We start from the raw sequence: 21,833 nt of genomic DNA, 5'->3' as shown, positions 1-21,833 counted from the left end.
TAGCGTTGATCCATGGGCCCAAACAGTTCTAATTTTGTTTCATCAGTCCACAGAACACTATCCCACAACTTTTGTGGTTTGTCCACATGGCTTTTGGCATACTGCAGTCGACTCTTCTTATTCTTTGGAGACAGCAAGGGGGTACGCCTGGGAGTTCTGGCACGGAGGCCTTCATTACGCAGTGTGCGTCTTATTGTCTGGGCTGAAACTTCTGTACCCACATCTGACAAATCTTTTCTCAGTTCCTCAGCAGTCACACGGGGACTTCTCTCCACTCTACGCTTCAGGTAGCGCACAGCAGTCGAAGTCAGCATCTTCTTTCTGCCACGACCAGGTAGCGTTTCAACAGTGCCCTTTGCCTTGAATTTGCGAATGATGCTTCCTAAGGTGTCTCTTGGTATGTTTAACATCTTTGCAATCTTCTTATAGCCATTGCCCTTCCTGTGAAGAGAAATCACCTCTTCTCTTGTCTTCCTGGACCATTCTCTTGCCTTCACCATGTTTGTAACCACACCAGTAAATGTCTAGAAGGAGCTGAGTATCACAGTCATTTTAAAGCTGCCTAATTGGTGCTTATTATGCTTGATTGCTGCTCGGTGACATCCACAGGTGTTTTCAATACCTGATGGAAAGCACCTGTATGAACCTCTGTTCTTCAGAGTGGTAGTCTTTAAGGGGTTGAATAATTGTGGCAATGAAGAAACCACATAAGAACCATTTACTACTGTATTACATAAACAATTGATGTCATTTTAGTTGCATTTGGGTAGTTACAACGTCCTTGTAGGATTTGATTCTGAATACAATTCCAAATGTACACTATAGTCCCTAAACCCCTTTACAGCATTGGGGGTTGAATAATTTTGGCCACAACTGTATATATATATATATATATATATATATATATATATATATATATATATATATATATATATATATACATATATACATATACACATACATACACACACACACATATACATACATACACACACACCCACAGTATCTCATATCTCACAGAAGTGAGTACACCCCACTTTTTATTTTTATGTACAGTTATATATACTTAGAACTTCTGTCTGCAAATGTTTAAATACCCTAATTATTAAAATATATAACATATTTATGTTCTACATACTGAATAAATAGAAAAATTATATATATATATATATATATATATATATATATATATATATACACACACACACACACACACACACACACACACAGTGTCTCACAGAAGTGAGTACACCCCTCACATTTTTGTAAATGTTTTATTATATCTTTCCATGTGACAACACTGAAGAAATGACACTTTGCTACAATGTAAAGTAGTGAGTGTACAGCTTGTATAACAGTGTAAATTTGCTGACCCCTCAAAATAACTCAACACACAGCCATTAATGTCTAAACCACTGGCAACAAAAGTGAGTGCACCCCTAAGTGAAAATGTCCAAATTGAGCCCAATTAGCCATTTTCCCTCCTTGGTGTCATGTGACTCTTTAGTATTACAAGGCCTCAGGTGTGAATGGGGACCAGGGGTGTTAAATTAGGTGTTATCGCTTTCACTCTCATACTGGCCACTGAAAGTTCAACATGGCACCTCAGATATAATAAAATATATAACTATATAGCTAAAAGCCAGCAAAAATTTACCTTTTCGATGTTCCCCAAAAACTTTTTTCAAGCAGATGGTGATAATGTAGTGTTGCCATTACAAAGGCTATATCAGGAGTCATCTAAAAATTAACAAAAAAAGTTCTTATTTCATAGTAAGTTGTAAAATGCATTTCTAAACACATATAGGTTCCTACTAATTAGGAAACCAGGTTGTTCCAAAAGGAAAGTTTTATAAACAGAATGTTTTCCACTAAAGTCAACTATGAATTAAATTAAAAAAAACATATATATATATATATATATATATATATATATATATATATATATATTTACACATATACATACATACATACATTCATACACAGTGCATCCTGAAAGTATTCACAGCGCTTAACTTTTGCCACATTTTGTTATGTTACAGCCTTATTCCAAAATGGATTACATTCATTCATTCATTATTATTATTATTATTATTATTATTATTATTAATATACAGGTTTTATATAGCGCCAACAGTTTGCTCAGCGCTTTACAATATAATGGGAGACAATACAGCAACAATACAGTTCAATACAAGAGGGATTTGAAGGCCCTGCTCCTTGGAGTTTACAATCTAGGAGGGAGGGGCTAGTGGTACAAAAGGTAGTAACTGTGGGGGATGGACTGGTTGGAAAAGTAGAAGATTCCAGTATTAGCTGAGGGCAGGATAGGCTTCCCTGAAGAGATAGGTTTTCAGAGATCGCCTAAAAGTGAGCAGAGTAGGCAATAGTCTGATAAATTGGTGTAGAGAGTTACAGAGGATGGGGGAAGCTCTGGAGAAGTCCTGGAGACGAGCATGGGAGGAGGAGACAAGGGAGCTAGAGAGTAGGAGGTCTTGCGAGGAGCAGAGAGTACAGTTTGGGTGATATTTAGAGACAAGATCAGTGATGTTAAGTTATTGTTAGTGTTTTGAATTTTATCCGTTGGGCAACGGAAAGCCAGTGGAGGGATTGGCATAGAGGGATGGCAGATACAGAACGGTTAGTAAGGTGGATGATTCTGGCAGCAGCATTCATTCATGACAGACTGAAGAGGGGATAGCCTGCGATGGTAGGCCAATGAGGAGGGAGTTACAATAGTGAAGGCGAGATATAACAAGGTGCGAAATCGTACTGCATACTGACCAACCGTTCCGAAATGATCGGCTGCTAGCTCAAAATGAATCGAGCACTGATTGAGGAATCCTCGACAAGCCTTGGGATCACCAGAAAAGTGAGGCGGTGGAGGTAGCTGGAGTCTTGAAGGACCGTGTTCCACTGGGGGAACAGCGGAAAGGTGGAGCGGCAGGAACCGGAGCAGAGGGTGAGGAAGTGGACGCAACCTGTAGCTGATCCAACCGGGAGGGGAGTTCCTGCAGACAGTGCATGATTTGCTCTTGGAAGGCCTGTTGGACCTCAACTCTCAGGGCCAAAGCCTGAAGTTGTTCCAGGACTGACTGCAGTTTCTCTGAAGAGCTCATGGCCTGAGCAAACTGTCAGCACCTATGGTAGTGAGCTCTATAAACCCACAGCTTGGGGTTCCCCAGGGCGCGGAGTCTAAGCCCCAGCCTGCTTGTTCACCAGGGCCCATGATGGTGGGGATGGACTTGGAGCAGGCTGGGACCAGGTCGCGGCCCCCAGGTACACCCAGCTGAGGTAAAAGAGACCGCTAGTGGGAACAGGGTGCAATGGGAGTAGAGACAGGATATCCAGTAGGCAAGCTGAGGTCAGGACAGGCGGAACACTAGCGATGTCAGGAACGAGCCGGGGTCGATGCACAGATAGATAATACAGGAGGAATGTCAGGGACGAAGCCGGGGTCGGTACACAGATATACTAAACGGATTCAGAAGAACACTGGGGAGCTCCAACAACAAACGTTGCTCAGGCAATGTGGCCCAGTCTGAGCACATATTAAACAGACAGGCAGACAAGGAGGTGGAACAGGACGTGATGGAAGGAAAGAACATAAAACCCAGGGAATAGCAGACGACGCCCATAGGTGAGCACAGAACAACACACATGTGAAGGGATCAAGAGCAGCATGGAGGTAAGTGTAAACACACCAGAGGCTGCAAGCTAACTTGTGACAGCTTGATGTCACAACGCCCAGAAAACTCCCATTGATTTGGTAGAGTGAGCATGTATTAGTGCAGAAGAAGCATGGTTTTTTAGAGTGTAAGCCTAGATGAGTTGCCTTACTTATGATGGTGGATATTAAGCAGGATGCCCCTTGCGGGGTCCTGAAGATAGGCAGTGAAGAGGAATTTTCTTTGGGTGCTTTGGAGTAGGAAACAAAGCTGGAAGGACTAAGTCTTCATTGAAGTAAAAACTAATACCACCTTAGGTGGAATAGTAAGGACAGTCTTGTGCATAAGATTATCCTGTCCTCTTTACAAGAGAGAGCCGACTAGCTCAGAGGCACATCTGACAGATTTGGTAGCCAACAGGAAGGCTACTTTGAGGGAGACATCATTTAAGGGAACTTCCCTGATGGATATAAAAGATTGTTTCTGCAAGGCAGAGAGAACCAGATTTAGGTCCCAGATTCCAGGGAATTATCAGAGCATCCAATGCCAGTGCTAGTTCCTTTGTCCTAACTATAAACAAATGTAAATTGGAGGCCAGGATATCCTTGTCTGGAGTCCCCCATTTATGACAGATTAGATTGAAGATGTCATGATGAAAGACCCATTTCCTGTGGTCCAGCTGGTGATGGCTGAAGTTATCCGCCTTCCAACTATCTATTGTTGGTATATGGAACCCAGAGATCATTGGACAGTGTTTCTCTGCCTGTGATATTATCTGGCTTGCTTCCTTCAAGGCTGCATGACTCCTGGTGTCCCCATTAGTGATTGATGTATCCCAAAGTAGTGGTGTTGATTGATTGCATCCTTATTAAGTCCCCAGAAGACAGAACCATTTTTATTAGTCTGAGCATCAAGAGCTTGGCGTCCTCTGGTGACCATGCTTTTTGAACCATGAAGAATTGGAACACTCCTCCCCATACTGGCATATGTTGGTATCATCTTCCAGTGATATAGCAGGAATGACTTCCCCCAATGTCAAGGCTGGATTGGAAATCTACTGAGCTAGGGAGTTTTTTGCTTAGCTGTATAGGAGCATAGACTGGTTTAAAGAAGGAACATGCTTGTTCCATGCCAACAAGATGTTGCTGTGGTGCAAATTAAATCAACTTCCATGCAGTTAAATCAGTCCACTCCAACTTTTTTAACTGCACTGAAATTGATTTCATTTGCACCGCAGACTATTTCATTTGGACTATGGGTCTTCACCATTATTGCACTATTTGCTTTTAAGTGTGATGTTCGTTATTATAGATATTGGTATTAGTTTACTTAAGAGAGTCTTTATTGCTCCTCATGGAGGGAACATTGAATGTATTAGGAGTGGATGGTAATTATTTATTGATTAATTGTATAATTCTTGTTGTGCTCATTTATGGTTACACTTGATTGATTCCTTGCACTTCGAGCCATTGGGTTATTAGGATTGACGAGGGTAAAGGTTTCTTCAGATAGATTTGTGGTGTGGAAATATTGGATACATATTTGAGAATCACACCACTGTTGTGGTGTCAGGGTAGCAATACACATTTTTTTTGTTTCTTCAGTGTTATATGTGGGAACACATTTTTTTATTTCATTTTATTCACCTCAGCACATACATTCATAGTAGCACAGTGAGATATAAGGTGATATTTTAATGTTGCATATATAATTCCTTTTCAGTCTGAAGCAATTTTCAGTCAAATCCAATACACTATGGCAACCTGCAGGCCTTCTGGTATACAGAACTTCCCCAGAAATGTAATTTCCTGTTTGTGTAATTGGCTCACTGATTTTCCCAGAAGTCTGCACTAAAATACAAGTCAGATTTTAGGCATCTTCTGCAACAAACATTTCATTTTTGGTTAGATAATCTCTAAGGATTTATTACTTTTAAAAAGATGCAGACACTGCAACTTTCGCCATTAGAACACTGAAAGTGCATCCGCTGACTAATAATGAAAAAGTCACTCCCATTCAGAATTATCAAAAGACACAAAATGGAACTAATAGCGTTTCCTTTAGAGCAGAAACAAGTAGGAATGCACATCACCCACAGGGGATTGTTTTTTTTCTCAATAAAAGTGCAGTGCATACTGTCTTGTAGCAAAGTCCTTATGGCAAAAAGTGACAGTAAAGTGAGTGACCTTTGGTGTGATTTGAACTGAGACCAAGCTCTAATTGGTTGAATTTTGAAAATCGATTGACGCTTTTCTGGCAATATTATGTGTAAATGCATAATATTCAGGATATGCATGATATAGTAATGGAGGCAATATCTCTTACACTTACTAATGGCTATAGTTCCAAGGTAATAAACAGGGTCACCCTGTCTTGTCTATGACGCTGGACCCTATATGAGGTCCAGTGTTTGCCCAACATGGTGGATCTTCAGGTTCTGGATACCAAAGGGATGGCTAGCACCCTGCATCATACTACACACATTGTACAAAGTGCCACGATAAGTGCCCATACACTACCCGAAGCAACATTACAGGTCGTCCGCACATTGTGGGGTCCAGGCACGGCTCCCAAGCTTTTACTGATCCGGGTACACTGCTACTACCATTATATTAGAACACAGTGAGGAATTTGATTGGGGAGTTAACTGAATAGTCCAAAGTAAAATAATAAACTAGTTAAAGTGACATGAAATCCATGACCCGGCATTCACTATATCTGGTCTCCCACAGCATACAGTACATATAAATGCAATTATTATAGTAAATATAAATTAATAAATACTTTTTTTCATCAGCAATATATAGCAGTCTTGTCACTTCTATCAGTGTCCAGCTGAGCCCTGGTTAATCTTGTAGAAGTTTTAATTCTGCTCTGACTGTCCTATGAGGCTGCACAACCTCTGACTCTCTGGACAGTTCTGATTGGCCCTGTGCTGATCACATGCACCCTCCCCCCCCAAAAAAACAAAACTTCTCTAACCATACACACAAAACTGAGCATGTGCAGAGTGACTCCTAGAGCTCTGTACTATCAGCAGATGGAACGGGGACAGTTGAAGAAAGCAAGGAAAAGAGAAGACAGGATCAAACAGCCTTTTTACACAGTGTGGAGGATTAGCCCCTTACGTTCCACAGTGAGTATATCAAGCATGCTTTACAGCATATACAGACTGATTTTACTGTTGTTGATTTAGTAACACTTTAAGCTAAAGATGATTTCTTCAGAAGGAAGAAGAGGTGCAGGGTCAAGTTACCTACTAGTGGTTGTAAACTCTTACATATACCCAGTGAAGTGACTATAAAACCTTCCTACATATGCTGTACCTGTTTATCTGCAGTCATCTTTACTCTACAGCCAAAGTGCAGAATTCATACACTTTGTCTGGGCTTTCAGAAAGCAGGTGGCAGGGAGCTCTGCATCCCTCCTTTCACACAGCATACAGGATGAGAGCTGAGGCTGTCAATCATAAGCTCCCTCTCCTGTCACCTTTTTTCTCTTGGTGTCAGGAATATGTGTCAGAAGTGACTCATGTAGATAGCAAAGGAACAAAGCAAGATGTAGATGACACTTAGTGGCCTGGATTGAGACAAGCACCTATTATAAAGGGATATGCCAGAAATCTACAGCAACTTTAAGGTACCTTTCTACAATACAGGGTCTCTAAATACCAATGTTAGTAAAAGATAGATTTAGAGGTTCTAAATTACTGTATCACCCAATATATGGCTTCCATCCAGTAGCCAAAAAATATGCAGACCAAAGAAGAGATTTGTGAAAAGAGATTCACAAGAAAGCGGCTACATTATGGACAGAATGCGATCCTCAGAAAAATTTCCAAAAATTATGCTTTATTACACATTAATAATTGACACTCGGGCAATCGCCCTGGTTAACCATCACCTCAGTATGAGACAATACACACAGACCTAAAACCATTAAAATCACACCAAGACCGGTCTGGATATATGTGCTGCAAAGGCTATGACCACCATAGTCTAAAGCATTTGCAGCACCTGCACATAGAATACACTCCCTGTAGGAGGTATTATCAAAAAATTATACCGTAGGTATATAATATCACGTGCTATACATATAAGCACATATAGTTACCACATAGGTTACACTCCCTGAAGGAGGTGTTTTCAAAAATTGTACCAAAAGGTATATAATTTCACATGCTATGCAAATAGGCAAATACAGTTACCACCTGGAGAGTAGCATAACCCTAGGCCTATATAACGCAATGTGGGTAAGAAATTGAATGAAAAAAAGAGGGGGGTGAACCCCAATAATATGATGATGGATTCATGGAGTACAACCCTATAGATGCACATGTGGTTGGGGCCCATCTATCTGTAATATACGTAAATAATTGCAAAGATTCTTATAGATGAAAGAGTCCCTGTTGATGTCTTGATGGAGAGATGAATGTAAATAGCAGAGGCCTGCTTTATATGGTTTCTTCACCACAACATGTGGACTACAAACCACTTTAATATTTGGAATAAGATGAGGCCCAGTTGATCTTCCGCCTGTTGCAATATATGTAGTATGCCTTGCATCTAGATAAAGCATCATAATGTCCCCATCCTGTAATAAGACAAACGATATAGGAATAGTCACTCCGGGTACTCTCACTCTAATGTATATATAGTATAAGTAGCAAGGAACCTTCTTCGTTAATCCTGTAACAGTCCACTCATCACATGTGCAATGGGTAGTAGAAAATAAAGATATCCTTCATGGGTACTGCCGTGTTACTCCAGGGAACAGCCGCTTACATCAGCCGACATTTCGCGGGTTCCAACCTCTCCATGGCGCCTGTACAGCCTTTGCATGGCTCATGGCATGTAAAAATGGCTGCCTCCTTGTAGGTCGGCGTGCATATCGCCAATGCACATGACCGGAAGTGACGTATCTGACGTATGATGTCAACTCGTTTCGCCGATGGGCGTATCTCACTCAGCTTCGTCAGGACCAATGAGATTCCTGCATTTCAGCTTCCTATTTATAGTGGGTTTAGACCCACCCACATATGCAAATTGTTGACTTGCAGCTATTCTCAATGGGAAGAAAGGCAAATTACTTAGCACAACAGCTGGTCATTACTCACATTAAAAAGAACAGGCAACTGGATATATCAATGAGAGGAAAGGCTTATCATATTCTATTGATATTAAAGGAAACAAATAGTTACCGCAAACTCACCAGAAGATGGCGATATTAATTAGGAAATCCCTAAATAAGGCTATTTGACCAAAGATATCTGAAGATCACAATGAAAAAAATTGTAACCTATGTGCAGGTGTTGCAAATGCTTTAGACTATGGTGGTCATAGTCTTTGCAGCACATATATCCAGACCGGTCTTGGTGTGATTTTAATGGTTTTAGGTCTGTGTGTATTGTCTCAGACTGAGGTGATGGTTAACCAGGGCGATTGCCCGAGTGTCAATTATTAATGTGTAATAAAGCATAATTTTTGGAAATTTTTCTGAGGATCGCATTCTGTCCATAATGTAGCCGCTTTCTTGTGAATCTCTTTTCACAAATCTCTTCTTTCGTCTCTAAATACCAAGTCTGTGTCCTGTACTATATGATTAAAATAAATGGTCTGTTCTAGTGCTGATCATAATATAGAAAATAAATTCAAAAGTATTATAACGTTTCTAATTAATTTCTAATCTGTATTTTTTTAACCTACTGGTAACATTTTTAAGAAAAATGTGTATCCTAAAACTCTAGATGCACAAAGTAGAAGGAGAAAATAAATAAAACTATGCACTTTTGGCACAAAATGAAGAAAGATGAGAGCTAGAAAAACGTAGGTGTAATCAGCAAATTTTTATACACCAATCAAAATAGATTGACATTTTTTTACTAGTGTGTGAGAGAGTAGAGAACAACAACCCAACAAATAAACTTAGGCAATGTTTCTGCAATCTTTCTTGAAAGCAAAGAAATTGTGTTGCTCTTGACCTGCAATATCCCAAACAATTGTTCCCATTAACATAAAGCAACACAACAGAAAAATCGTCAAAAATCTATTTAAATCTATTTAACAGTTACCTTCCATATGCCAATTATTAGGCCAGGATCAAGATAAAAGAGTTTTATAAGCGAGTCTTGCCCAATGAATCTGCTGGATCTTTTGAAATCCTTCAAGTTATACTCAGCGATGAGTGAATGCCTTTGAAGCCTTGTTGGAATTATAATAAAAAGTCAGTTATTTTCTGTGAAGTTTATTTTTAAAATTGAAGGATAAAGATTCTGAATGAAGAACAGCATCAATTTGTCTCCTAGAAACTAGCCACCATCACACTTTAAAACATATATTGTAGCTTGGTTGTTAGGTGGAAAACAGATACCTCATACATGATACTTTTGGCTGTGTAATCATGAAAAGTGCCTTTGTATGATGTATTATAGTTTATATCACTTCAAAACTTCCTTTTTCCTAATTTTATATATCAAAAGGTTGAGATCAAGATCATACTCTACCTGATTTTAAGCTGTCCAAAAACAAAAGAATAAAATCAAGGGTTGCACAGTGCTTAAAGAAGAACTCCAGGATAGGCAAAAAAAACAAAATCACCCATTAGTACCCCCCTACACAAAACACTAAACAGTTATTTACATTTTGAAAATCCTTACCATTTAGGATAAAAGTCTAATTGAATTTTCATGACCTCACCTGTGTAATTCAAAGGATAACAACTCTGCCAAGGAGGAAGTGTAACAGCAGGGGTTACATCATATCCTCTCCTCGCTCTCTGCAGTAAAAGGAAACCACAGTTCCCATCAACCACAGGTACACTAGGCCTGTACATGTTGAATGAGTCTGAGAGTCCCAGTCAGCCCACCACTGGAAGTGGAGGTGAATTACATCCCTGTGTCCTGGAGAAAGAACTACAGAAGGGAAGTGCCAAGACCAATGGCTGTGGGAATAGGAGGCATAGCAGCCACTGGTGTTACCAACAGGAAATGGTTTGATTTGAAAATAAATAGGCTATTTCAGAGCAACTACTGAGTGAACCAGAAGATGGATGACATATTCAGTAAAAGTAGGAAATCAGCAACAAGAACATGTAAAGTTGTATTTGCCTGGAGTTCTACCTTAAATTCAAGCTAAATGTGTATATACATAAATCCCCCCAAAAATCAACATAAAACATATATTCAATAAAAATACATTTCCTAAACTTGTGTCATTAACCCAAAATGTGCCACAAGATGTATCTTTCCATATCCACAGTATTGTTTTAGGGTGTTTGTCCACTTAAGTTAAAGTAACATGTCTTCATGCGTTTGATCAGCAAACCACACATAGTCTGTGCTATAAACTCCCTAACCTATAAACAGGTTTAAATCGGTTTCACTATACACTTATTGGAATTTTGTTTTACCAAAGACATATGGTGGAATACAGTGTGCCCTAAATTTATGAAGAAATTGTATTTATTTTTTATTAGCTATGTTTTATAGCAAAAAGTAAAAAATATTGGTGTTGGGTTTTTTTTACATTTCCAGTCTTTTTTCATTTATAGCTCAAAAAATAAAAAACCCAGTGATGAATAAGTATGGCCAAAAGAAAGCTCTACTTGTGTGAAAAAAATTATATAAATTTCATTTGTGTACAGTGTTACATGACCATGCAAATGTCAGTTAAAGTAGCGCAGCGCTGTATAGCAAAAAATGGCCTGCTCATGAAGGAGGGTAAATCTTCCAGAAGGCAAGTGGTTAATGAATACATTTCATTAAATTTTCAGGGATGAGCCCAAGGGTATCAGCACTAATCTTTTGATACTAAGAAGTCAAGTCATAAGAAGGACTGGGGAAGAGAAGATGTAAACAGCTTGACTAAGATAACATTAATTAACACTATATTGGTTGAAGATGTGATGCATTTAAGAGCTCAACTACATCCAGTGCAAATTGGGTCATGAGGAAGTGGCTCTACGTTGTGAAATGCACAGACCCCTGAATACATAAGGCTATAATGTTTTGATGTTACTAAATTATGTATTACATGGTGGTCCTCCCACACCTACATCACTGGAATAAACCCCATAGTGATTGGCCAGGGTGAAATAAATATTCACAAGTCAAACGTCTGCATCTCCTCATTGCTGGAGAACACTGCCCAAGGGCAGGCAGAGCAAACAATGTACCTGGGCTTAGAAAAAAACTAACAAACCAAGATAACGTAAAGAAAGATACAGCTTGACTGCCAACTCAAAATTTAATCTATGGACATTCTAGTTTAAAGGCAGAGTTCCTATATTATAGTATTTGTGTGCACTAAAATAAATTTGAGTATATTTTTTAGTGAAAATATACAGTAGCCTAGTTATAGGGTGAATAAAAAATTTTTTTTTTTAAATCAACTGCCACTTTTTATTCTACAAGGTCTCTGCTTTCAGAAAATATGCAACTGTAGGAGATTTAGATAATAATAGATGTAAACTGAGCATTTTAACAGGAAAGCAATATAAATGAGCGCGCTGGAGAAGTGGTTGCTAGCACCAAAAGAGGTAACACATCAACCTCACAAAACAACACTGGAAAAAGAATATAGCAGCGTTTTAAATACATATCCCTGTGGCATAAACATACATTTTATCTGTAAATAAAAAACAATCATTGTACTAGTGCAAAAAGCTCTGCATAAATTGATGGCACTATATAAGTACCTGAAATAAATAAATAAAATAAAGAATCACCTCCAATATAATTGGTGTCACAAGTTCCACATTGATTAGTATTTCATAAATAGATAAATGAATAATACGACGACTATAAAGAATCAATCAATAATGCTACAATATACATGTGTTTAATCAATATAGTGTATATCCAGATGAGAAAGTTTCAAAGTGCAAAAAAACTTCTCCACCTTGTCACCAGCAGTGTGCAATCCTCCACCTCTATGCACTAACCAGAGGGCTAAAATACAAAGGCATGTATTATAGCCAATGCTGTGTGTCCCAGGTACTCTCCTCAGCATCCAAGCCCCTGGCCGCCTGTATATCCCAGGTACTTGCTCATATACAGACGCCAATCAGGTTTCCTGGATTGAAAAGTGCTCATACCACGGAGCCCAGAAAAAAGGTATATGGTATAGTACTTTATTATAAAATTGCTAATACACAACAATAAAACCAACCACATGGCGATATCACACAATCAGTCCAGACTTACTAAAATGGCTGCTGATCCGAGATCTGGAAACGGCCGCATGATGTCAGCATGTAAGGCTCCTCCCAACGTGATCGCACAAAAATACTGAGGAAAGTACCTGGGATATACAGCATTGGCTATAAAACATGCCTTTGTATTTTAGCCTTCTGGTGAGTGCAGAGGTGGAGGATTGCAACCTGTTGGTGGCAAGGTGCAGAAGTTTTATTTTGCACTTTGGGACTTTCTCATCTGGATATACACTATATTGATTGGACACATGTATATTGTAGTATTACTGAGTAATTCTTTATAGTCATTGTGTTTTTCGTTTATTTATGATATACAGATCTGTGTGGAACTTGTGACTTGTGGAGGTGTCCCTTCTCTTTTTCACTTTTTGCACTAATACAATGATTGGTTTTTATTTACAGGTAGAATTTATGTTTATGTCACAGGGATATTTATGTTAACCGCTGCACTATTCTTTCTCCAGTAAGCATTTTAACAGGTTTCCAAATTTGTTTTTTAAAAATGGTTCTAGCAGAGAAAGAGAACATTTTTCAAGCTCTATCTAAAAGTTAAAAAATGGCTTTACGTACACTTTATATACAACAAATTCACAGCCAAACAGAACAAAAAAATTCGAAAAAAATCCTCTACAATAAAAAAGGATCAAGAACAATATACAAAATTCCCTCAGTCCAAGCAAGCAAGTAATTTTATAGTATGAAGAAAAGAGCTGAAACTCTGCTATAATCTTATTTTCTTAAAAGAGAACTATAGACATAACTTTTTTTTTCCATTTTGGATAGAGTAAGGGAGGGTTATAACCCGTCAATTATTTTTCTTCAATCTGTGTCCAGTTGCTGAGATTTCCCTTTACTTTCTGTCCCATAGCTACACAGGAAGTTAGAGGAAATCCTTGCAAACTAGGGAATTCCTTGGGCACTACCAGGTCACCAGAACTAGTGTCCCCATTGGAAGATTTCCCACATGTTACTTTTCTGGGAACAACCCAAAATTTGCGATTTTCTTTTACTTTCACTGTCAATGATAACAGTAAACAGGACAAATAGAGAGTGTGAATCTCCTTAATAGGGACAAAGACAGATATAAAAACTTACAGATGTTTTAATCCCTCTCCACTCTATCCAAAACTAAAAAAAAAAAAAAGTTTTTCCTTTAGTTATATTTTAATCTTGTTAGCATCTGATGATTAAAAGGTGTTGAAAAACACCTTTTGGTAACACATGAATTTTTAGGTGTGAACTTAGGAAGGTTAGAGGACAAACTGGAAAAATACATACCCGTTTTTAGGAGAGCACAAACAATCAGCCTGAATCTGTGTAATCCCATGGAGCTGAAGTGTGATCAGAGTTTGAAAGCCAGGCCAAGTATAACTATTCCAACATATGGTAAGGGATGTATCTCTGAAATTAATAGAAGACTGCTCAATTATTGTTTCTTTCCCATTAATATCTTTGAAAGTAAGGGCCCAAATTAATCCAGACATTCTGCAAACAGATGAAAAAAGACTTTGATGAGAACTTAATGTCAAAAAGCAGTCACTGAAACCAAAACCACACTTCTGTTTGAATATTGATATAACATATTTCATACCCACAAAAGGCAAGTGCTTTAAAAAATTGTGAAAAAAATGTAATGTCGCTTCCTTGCAATGTGACAACCTGGAAGTGTTCTGCACACCATTGTTGTACACAATGCCATGAGAGCTATATACTGCACAGATTTCAGTAAACTTTCTGCAGATGCATACCACACACTGTTCTGAAACAAATAGTGTTTATTTGACCATGTCCTTTCTCTGATTTCTGAATGAGAGGTTCAGCCTTTATTATAACCATCTAGGGTTGTAATGTGAAAGCTGCCATGTCTATGTCTTTTAGAATAGCGCAAATCATAGGTAATCTGAACAAAAATAGAGCTCAAACTGCAGGGGATGCCAATAAGAAGATTTGTATCCAAGGCTCACCTAACACGTTACAATTTGACCATACAATCTTTGCACAATTAATTCTTGATTAACAAAAACTATGTAAACTATTATATAGTTGTTGTTAACAAGTATTTAATGCAAGGAACTGCCTGATCAGATACCAATTGATGCAATAGTTTAGGCAGGACCTACCTAAACTATCAAATCAATTGGTATCTCATCAGGCAGGCCCTTGTATTAAATACTTGTTGGTAGATCTAAAGGAAATTGTGCAATCAGATTATAACATGTATGTGGAGCTTTAGTGTTGACTTTTGAGTAAAACAGCGAGTCCGTCACACATGCAGGGAATGAATTTTTGGCTGGAGAAGACTGGATTTAGCTATACTTTCACGTGTGGAATAAAAACGAAATCACTGGAGCTTCAGTGTGTTACTGTAACTTTAAAAGAATCGTTTTTTTCTAACACAATAGATTTTAGACAAAAGACAAACGGTAACAGGGGATACAGAAAGCACATGATATAAGCCAAAATATTTAGCTATGAGCATGAATTTTAAAAAAAGGTACATGGAAAGTTGAAATTATGTAGCAATCTTATAGATCCTCAATACCCCAAGGCTAGATAAAATGAAAACATTAATGCTTTAGAGACTCTAAAGTCATGGATACCTCTGTGGAGTTAAAATGGGCATTTAGGGCTATTGTAGGGATAAGAATAGGGGCTGTGACAGCAAGAGGAAAAGTGAAAGAAGCGTGGTAGTGGAGGGAACGGGTACGTGGTATACTGCTTGTGTGTAATACCAGGAGGAGTCCCCTGTGAGGCCCAGGAGTTAGGGTCGCCACGAAGTGCTTGACGGTTCACAGACTATGACAAATGTGTTTGGTGACCATTCTATCAAGGAGTTTATGTTGAAGGTAGGGGGTAGGTAGGGCTTGATCCTTGGGCCTTAATGTGTTTTGAAATTTCAGATTAGTAGACACTATTGGAGGCAGTGTTCATATGCAGGCCGAAGGCTTTTGAGTTTTGACAATGCCTCGTTTGTATGTGATCACTAAGTCATAGCCGACATAGTGATCAGAGAACTGGAAAACAATCTTATTAGTAACTAGTCATCTGCACGAAATGAAGCTGTCAGTAACAGCCAAGATTGAGAGCCACCAGCACTGCAAAATATCATCTGTTGGCTATCAAGGGGAGGATGTTTATTAATGTAGTAGAGGGCATTGTGCTAGGAAACATTAAAGTGGCTGAACCCTTAGAGGTAAAAAATAAACAAAGCAAATCCCATTATAGTGTGTACTAACCTGAACCCAAAGCACAGAGTCTTATTCCACTCTGATCCCTCCTCTCTCTGCATGACTCGCTCCTAATAGTTTAAGCCAACACTTCATCCTCAAGGGAGATGCCTCACAAGAGATGACTCCCATGCCCACTGATCTCTGTGCTCTAAACTCTGCAGGGTGTGTGACCTCAGATCCCCACCCACTGCTTTCTGCTGCTAAGAAAAATCTTTTCATCTGTATGTTGTAGAAGGCTGTACATGAATGATGGATGCCGATAAACAAGATCTGTTTAATTTTTGTGTATCATATTAGGCTTGCTACTTCGCTGGACATATGTAAAGGTTTACAACCACTTTATATAGTTTCAGGGCCAAAGCGGTAAGATGTATGCAATGTTATAACTTCATTATGACTTAATGTATCCTTTTTGTCCTGGATATCAGAGAGCATCTTAAAGCATAAGGAAAAACGTCTTAAGGGTCTTTTTTTTGTGGGGAATTACCAACATTTTTTGTAGTGCAGGGAGTAAATACTGACATCATGTCCATCCAAGGCCTTGGTTTTGTAAGATCATTATAAGGTTCACAACTGTATACATGTACAGTGTCACTTACAGCATGCACATGGAAGACTAAAAAGGTATGGGAGGTTCAAGTGATCAGTGCAGGACTTAGATGTTTTGAAGAAACAGGCCTCAAAGTTAATTTATATTACCTGCTTGGCAAATGTCATTTGATCCTTGTATAAAAGCTGTCAGTGGAATTTTCTTCAAAATCTAATACACTTACTTAACTGGCTTTTCCATATTAGCTGGCACACCAAATGCATTGTATTTTTTTGCAGCTTTCAAAATCCGATTCATTCTTTTGTCCATTCCAGTTTTTAATTCATTGATATAGGTCTTCTTCCAATAACCAGGCTCTTTGTCTACAATTGTAGTGTCATTTAATCTTTTCCCAACCGAATTTATAGAATCATACTTCCAACACAGATTTTTCTTCAAAAGCACATTGTAAATTTTATACCACAAAACACTGAAAAAGAAAAAGAAATAAAATGGTTATAATTGATCATATATTTTACGTAACTAAACAAGGTAGTATTAAGTAATATATATTAACCAAAATTACTGACCCATAAAGCCACAGCAGAATAAAACTGATTTGTAAATGTATTACTATTAAAAGTATTTTAAAACTATTAAAGTATGTTATATGGCTGAAATATAAAGTTGCTATTAGTGGTCCCACTGCTCCTTTATCAGATGAACTATGACAAGGCCAATTAAAGCCCATTTCCAGACAAAACGTAACCCCTTTCCTGCTCCCCTCAATGGATAAAAAAATAATGCATTTGGCCACTAGATGGATCCAGTTGCCATAGGAGTTTTTTCCTATTTAACCCCTTCATGACAGGGGTTAAAACAAATAGGTCCAGGCCCTATTTTGCAACTTTGAGGTGTTAGTAAAACTGTGCATATGATTACACCTACTTTGTGTAGCCATTATACCTTGTTTTATTCAGGAAAAAATGGTAAATAGTCCCGAATATCACTTGATTTTTTTTTCTAATTATCAACGGAAAACGTTCCCAAAAGTTAAAAAAAAAAAAAAAATATATATATATATATATATATATATACATACATACATACATACATATACACACACACACACACATACATATATATATTTTTTTTTTGGATATAAAAAGTCTACACACCCCTGTTAAAATGTCAGGTTTTTCTGATGTAAAAAATGAGACAAAGATAAATCATTTCAGAACTTTTTCCACATTTAATGTGACCTATAAATTGTACAACTCAATTGAAAAACAAAATGAAATCTTTTAGGGGGTGGGGGAGTAAGTATAAAAAACTAAAATAATGTGGTTGCATAAGTGTGCACATCCTCTTATAACTGGGGATGTAGTTGTGTTCAGAATTAAGCAATCACATTCAAAGTCATGTTAAATAGGAGTCAGTACACACCTGCCATCATTTAAAGTGCCTCTGGTTAACCCCAAATAAAGTTCAGCTGTTCTAGTAGGTCTTTCTTGACATTTTCTTAGTCGCATCCTACAGCAAAAGCCATGGACCGCGGAGAGCTTCCAAAGCATCAGAGGGATCTCATTGTTAAATGTAGCAGTCACGATAAGGGTACAAAAGAATTTCTAAGGCATTAGATATACCATGGAATACAGTGAAGACAGTCATCATCAAGTGGAGAAAATATGGCTCAACAGTGACATTACCAAGAACAGGACGTCCCTCCAAAATTGATGAAAAGACGAGAAGAAAACTGGTCTAAGAAGCTGCCAAGAGGTCCACAGCAACATTAAAGATGCTGCAGGAATATCTGGCAAGTACTGGCTGTGTGGTACATGTAACAACAATCTTCCGTATTCTTCATATGTCTGGGCTATGGGGCAGAGTGGCAAGACGGAAGCCTTTTCTTACAAAGAAAAACATCTAGACCACGGCTAAAATCTGCAAAAACACATCTGAAGTCTCCCAAAAGCATGTGGGAAAATGTGTTATGGACTGATGAAACCAAGGTTGAACTTTTTGGCTATAATTCCAAAAGATATGTTTGGCTCAAAAACAAAACTGCACCAAAATAACACCATACCCACAGTGAAGCATGTGGTGGCAGCATCATGCTTTGGTACTGGTTTTTTTCAGCTGGAACTGGGGCCTTAGTCAAGGTAAAGGGAATTCTGAACAGTTCCAAATAAAAGTCAATATTGGCACAAAACCTTCAGGCTTCTGCTAGAAAGATGAAAATGAAGAGGAACTTCATCTTTCAGCATGACAACGACCCAAAGCATACATCCAAATCAACAAAGGAATGGCTTCACCAGAGGAAGATTAAAGTTTTGGAATGGCCCAGCCACAGCCTAGACTTGAATCCGACCGAAAATCTGTGGGGTGATCTGAAGAGGGCTGTGCACAGGAGATGCCCTCACAATTTGACAGATTTGGAGTGTTTTTGTAAGGAAGAGTGGGCAAATATTGCCAAGTCAAGATGTGCCATGCTAATAGACTCATTCCCAAAAAGACTGAAAAGACCTAAAAAATTTCAGTTTCTTGTTCAACTGAGGTGTACAGTTTATAAGTTAAATTAAAGATGGAAAAAGTTCTAAAATCATTTATCTTTGTCTCCTTCTTTTACATCACAGAAAACTGACATTTTAACAGGGGTGTGTAGATTTGTTATATCCACTGTCTATATATATATACACATATACACACATACATTTGTCAGAAAACCTTTCCTTTCAAAATCAACATTTTCTATGGGACACTATACTACAAAATCTACCCACAAATGCGGGCCAATGGCTGCAAACAAGATTTGTTAATTTGCATACACAAAAAAGTATTCTTCCTAACAAATTAATTCAAGACCATGTTACAAAATAAATACACCCCTATGAAAGTCTTAATTGCAATGGTAATTTTTAGACAACAAAATCCTAATTAACAAGAATTCAACTACAGGTGAGTCTAATTATTCATTAAACAGGTGTCCAGCAGATATGGCATGCATGGGTGTCATCCACGAAGGAAGCCTCTCCTACAGCTCATGCACAAAAAAGCCCACCTAGAATTTGCCAGGGCCCATTGTGAAAAAGAAGAAGCCTACTGGTACTCTGGAGTGATCAGACCAAGATAAATGTTTTTGGAACTGATGGCTTCAAAACTGTATGGCGTCGCAAAGGTGAGGAGTACAAATTAAAATGCTTGGAGCCTACAGTGAAACATGGTGATGACAGTGTCGTCCTGTGCAGCTCTTTCAGGGGAAAGAGTTGGGTATAACAATACTACAATATAATAAGTACAACATCAGTATACTCTTACAGCTGTTGAAGAGAACAATTTCTTACAGCATATTATAGGTAGTAAGACCAAATGGTATGTATATGTTACCACTGTGATATAATTTTAGTACACTTACATACTCCATACCATATATACAAATGATCTGAAGGTCATAAAACAGGATTGTGATGCATATGGAGTTGCTGTTGGCCCATGGCCCACACAGGTACCACCAAAGAAGCACCCTCAGGCCATCCACCTCACTACAGGGATCCCATAGACTTCAACCTAGCGTTCTGTAAACATCCAAAGGTTCTATAGGAGTATGCATGAATCATCACAACTGTGTCATAGAGCTACAGACAAAAACAGAAGTATTGGATTAAAGTATGGATAAGAGAAAGAGGGAGTACAATGAGTAAAGAAAATATATACAGGGATCCAACCAGGAGTAGTCCCAAAAATACATCAGGGTATAAAGCTTACCAGGTTTCAATGTGAGAGGGATTTGCACATAATGGCCTGTGTTGCTCCAGGAAGACACATAGGCGGAATGGATCAATATACAGTATATATTGAGGCAATTGGGATAGTGCCTCCCACAAATGGGCCGATCTATAGGAGGTAGGATGCCCATCGGAATGACCGGCATGGTGTGGCGTCCATCTTGGAGTCCTCCGGCATCATCGGAGCTTGGCGTCGCACTGTCCCAAGCAAGGCGTGATGACATCACATGTCACCACTCCGCCGGCATGCAAAAGATGGCATGGCGCAGATGTTAATGAGCGCGGAAAGCGAGGGCGTGCCAGCAACTCGCAGACCGCGTGTAAGGGGCATGATCGTGAAGGCCAACCACCACCAACATTTCGTTCACAACATCGACCTCCCATGAAATTCCCAGGCTTGGGTGTGCCGGGCAGTAAGCCAGAAGGCCAAGTAAGAGGGGGCCGTTAGCTAGCACCACCCCACAGCCTGACAGAAGCCCCATTAGACAAAATGCATCATAGACAGAATAACAACAGTGGATATAAAAGTACATGGACATGAAAAATACCATAGGTAACATGTATGTCAATGTGGAACATATTCATGCTGGGGAAAGAAAGGAGTAGAGGTACTGCTTTATTAATACAGTCAATAAAAAATTAAAGATAATAAATACAATGATATGTATTTCCCCTCTCTCGGTGTGGATGTAATAAGAGAATCTTTTCACCAAGGCGTGGGACAGAATGGAAAAAATATGTTGGCGACCATGTAAGGATGGTAGTTGGGTCGTCATAACATAGTAGAATCTAAACACAGAGAGAGGAGCCTAGATGGAGAGCATGGCAACAGAGGGGGTGACCCTGTGGGTGAGAGCTGGAAGTGACAGAACATCCCTTTCACATATTTAGTTCTCATCCTCCTGAATTGAAACCCTCTAAAAAAGTTAAAAGCCTTGTTCAGGCCTGTTAGTGCTGTGGCATTAAGTAAATAAATCCATTTTAATTCCCGTTGCAACAGAGATTTATTAAAGTCTTCTCCCCTCGGGTTGGGGTGGATCCTGTCTGGTTGACCCCCGAAATTCACTATGTACAAGTTTGTCAAAGGGGACCCTTTTGAATGCAACAGCCGGTGATGCAGGTACCCATGGACCAACAAATGGATCCATGATCAATAGATGCCAATACTTTTTCAAAATGTATATAAAGGTGATAAAAAATTGTGCGTTGCCAAATAATTACATAAAATTAATAAATAGTGACACAAAGAATACAAGCTGCTGCAAACACATAAAATGTGTGTTCATTACATATGAAAAAAATGTATAAATGTGTAGTGCTGCGCTGCTCAAGAAACACTAAGATAGAACATAGCATACATAAAGACCAAAACACGTGTAAAACTTCAACATGAAAGTCCAGGAGGAAGAAA

At 38.6% G+C, this 21,833-nt stretch overlaps 1 protein-coding gene across 1 annotated transcript in view; it reads right to left on the bottom strand.

Annotated features, from left to right (window-relative positions):
* Positions 1-21,833, bottom strand: part of FBXO15 (F-box protein 15) — a 262,215-nt gene that overhangs the window by 137,460 nt on the left and 102,922 nt on the right. The window contains exons 7-10 of the mRNA XM_089682167.1: positions 16,882-17,127; positions 14,157-14,363; positions 9,739-9,868; positions 1,658-1,740 (exon numbers count right to left, since the gene is read on the bottom strand). Coding sequence (XP_089538293.1) covers positions 1,658-1,740; positions 9,739-9,868; positions 14,157-14,363; positions 16,882-17,127 — 666 coding nt within the window. The remainder of the gene's footprint in view (positions 1-1,657; positions 1,741-9,738; positions 9,869-14,156; positions 14,364-16,881; positions 17,128-21,833) is intronic.

The sequence above is a fragment of the Staurois parvus genome, unplaced genomic scaffold (genome assembly GCF_062004578.1).
Source record: "Staurois parvus isolate SC_StPar_1 unplaced genomic scaffold, SC_StPar_1.0 ptg000287l, whole genome shotgun sequence".
NCBI lineage: Eukaryota > Metazoa > Chordata > Amphibia > Anura > Ranidae > Staurois > Staurois parvus.
The sequence above is the reverse complement of the archived record's forward strand: the minus strand, read 5'-3'. Positions and strand labels throughout refer to the sequence as shown.